Source organism: Poecilia reticulata, linkage group LG13 (assembly GCF_000633615.1).
Source record: "Poecilia reticulata strain Guanapo linkage group LG13, Guppy_female_1.0+MT, whole genome shotgun sequence".
In the NCBI taxonomy this organism is placed as follows: Eukaryota; Metazoa; Chordata; class Actinopteri; order Cyprinodontiformes; family Poeciliidae; genus Poecilia; species Poecilia reticulata.
In genome coordinates this window covers 8,786,059-8,788,542 of record NC_024343.1, presented here as the reverse complement: position 1 = coordinate 8,788,542, position 2,484 = coordinate 8,786,059, and the positions used below count along the sequence as shown (strand labels likewise).

Here is a 2,484-nt window from a genome sequence, read left to right as displayed (position 1 = left end):
TACAGAACAAAGTATTCAATGAGAATATTTCATTCATTCAGATCTAGGATGTGTTATTTGAGTGTTCCCTTTATTTTTTTGAGCAGTGTATATATATATATATATGTACTATAAAGTACCTATTTTTTCATTTAATTTAATCAAATCTGATTTTTTTTTTCTTCAAAATCGCTGAATATTCGCGTTTTTCAATTCAAATGTTTGGAAGCAAAACCGGTGCCTCAATTGTGCCTCAACTGGGATTGCGCAACCTCTCGCTAACTGCACCGGTTGCCATTCTATGARAGGATGCTCCTCCTGTCTGTACGTCGCCAATAAAATGGTTAAAAATATTTAATGTATGAACTGAGTTTCCATAATTTAATGTACGTGTATGTATTTAATGTACTGTGTGTTTATTGTCACCAACTGTGTGTGTAACGTGTTTCGTGTGCTGAGGAGCGATCATAACCGGCAGAGAACAGATTAAAGGTGAGGCAGGCAGTTCTTGTGCCTCATCACTTGGGGTGCTCATGAACCCAGACATTGTGACTCCACAACTGCAGAGTAAGAGACAGTAACAGCGAGCTAGCCATACAGTAGCTGCGCTGATACAGAGAGCGAGAAAGATGTGGTTTTGAGTTGTACTTTAACGGTTTCTCCCTTTGTAGGGACAATTTGAGAAATTTGAGAAATCATATTTCTCAAAGCACAGTACAAAATTAATAATATCTACATGTCTAAGTTTATTTGAGATAATGGAATTATTCTGTGGCGGCAGCGCAGCTAAGCATCATGTGTTAAAGAATAGTCTTTTTGCCATCCAGCATTGTACGCATGCGCAAAATTTCATTATGTAAACAATAACATGCAGGTGGTCTAGATTTGTAAATCCGATTATAATTAAGTCGGTGCCTCACCAGCTATAAACCTCATCGCATGTCACTGATATATATATATATATACACACACATTTAATTTACTTTTTTTGTCAAAACAATAGAAAGATCTCAGAAAGCAATATATCAGGTTGTAGTCTAAAATCATTTAAGAGCAGCTGAGAAAACTGACATATACGTGCCTTTTCCACTGAAAGCCGTTTCAAAATTTCAGTAGAAATGTGAAAGAAAATACCTTATTACAGGACTCTACATGTATCATGTGTTGACATTTTTTGTGGCTGAAATATATGAGATACACATGACGGTGTATCAGATAATATGGAAATACCAAAAGTTGTCCAAGCTAAAGCCATGTAGAATTGAATCTCCTGTCTACAGTAAGCAGGACACAAAGACGATATCTCTCATCTCCTGTAACACAGCAGACAGTAGTATTCAGTGACATTAAGAAAAGATTGTATGTCCTCCGCACATACTTTTTCCTTGATGATTTTCTCAAGATCAACAGATTGGTGTCTGTGCTTGTGTGTGTTAAACCTAATTCCATCCACAACAGCATGCATATGAAGGACAAATTATCTCAAGAAAATCACTGGGAAAAAGAATATGCGGAAAATGTCCACTCTTGGCTTTCATATTTCTCAATTTTAGCACTTGGGATATTTTTTTTTGCGACGCACTGACAGTCTTTGTTGTAAAAGATCTTCTCAAATGACTTCTCAGATTGCCTGACTGTTAATGGAAACACAACTGTTAATGTCAGAGTTTTGTGGGCGGGGCGCTAGACTCCTCCCACTTACCAGTGTGGTTGTAGCGAACATATATTTGTCTCTCAGCTGGAAGCTGTCCACCTGCTCCAAGATGACCCTCYGGTTCTGTTCACTCTGGAAGAAATCGGTGCTGCTTAGTACAGTGGAGACGCCTTGCGGCTCGTGCCTCTGGACCAGCACTGTGGTGGAGGGGTCGTAGGGTTCCACACCCCTGAGACGAAGGAGAACAAGAAGGATTGAGACAGACAGGTAGAAGAACAGGGAAGGAGATAAGAAATAAATCCAAATCAGCTTTTATGTTCTCTAAACTAAACTTTTCTTAAATGTTTTTTTTTTCCTTTTGAAAGCCTGAATTTTTWAAAAAAWWTTTTCTGTTGAGCACAGTCTGCCTTTTCCCYATCGATACGCCCTGCACCTTAGGGGGTAAAAAAAAAACAAACAAAAAAAATGAAAGAAAATTGGCAAAACTCTGCAACAGGAGAAGCAGGACATAAAACGGAGCGACGAACTAGATGTGAATTATGGCATAAAAACAAAGAAGCCGACGCTGAACAGTGAAAAAAATCAACACATGATGTGAAACACATGACGATTAGGCGGTGCAGCAGGTGATGAGTGAAGATTACTGATGGTCAATAAATGATAAAATAWATCTAACAACAGGAAAGAAACTAAAGTGGACATAGCAATAAACCAAGAGAGGATAATACTAATCAAAGGAAACTAAATGGAAATGAATGAAGAACAAAATGCAAGAATAAACTAAGAAACTAAAGTAAATACAGGTAATACTAGTATGGCAAGACCTTTAGAGCAATAATTAATACAGAGGA

General features: G+C 37.7%; 1 protein-coding gene across 5 annotated transcripts in view; it reads right to left on the bottom strand.

The window, feature by feature from the left end:
- sorl1 (sortilin-related receptor, L(DLR class) A repeats containing) overlaps positions 1-2,484 on the bottom strand; it is a 303,395-nt gene that overhangs the window by 189,526 nt on the left and 111,385 nt on the right. For all 5 annotated transcript variants that reach the window (XM_017308199.1, XM_008425236.2, XM_017308196.1 and 2 more), the window contains one exon: positions 1,682-1,862. In XM_017308199.1, coding sequence (XP_017163688.1) covers positions 1,682-1,862 — 181 coding nt within the window. The remainder of the gene's footprint in view (positions 1-1,681; positions 1,863-2,484) is intronic.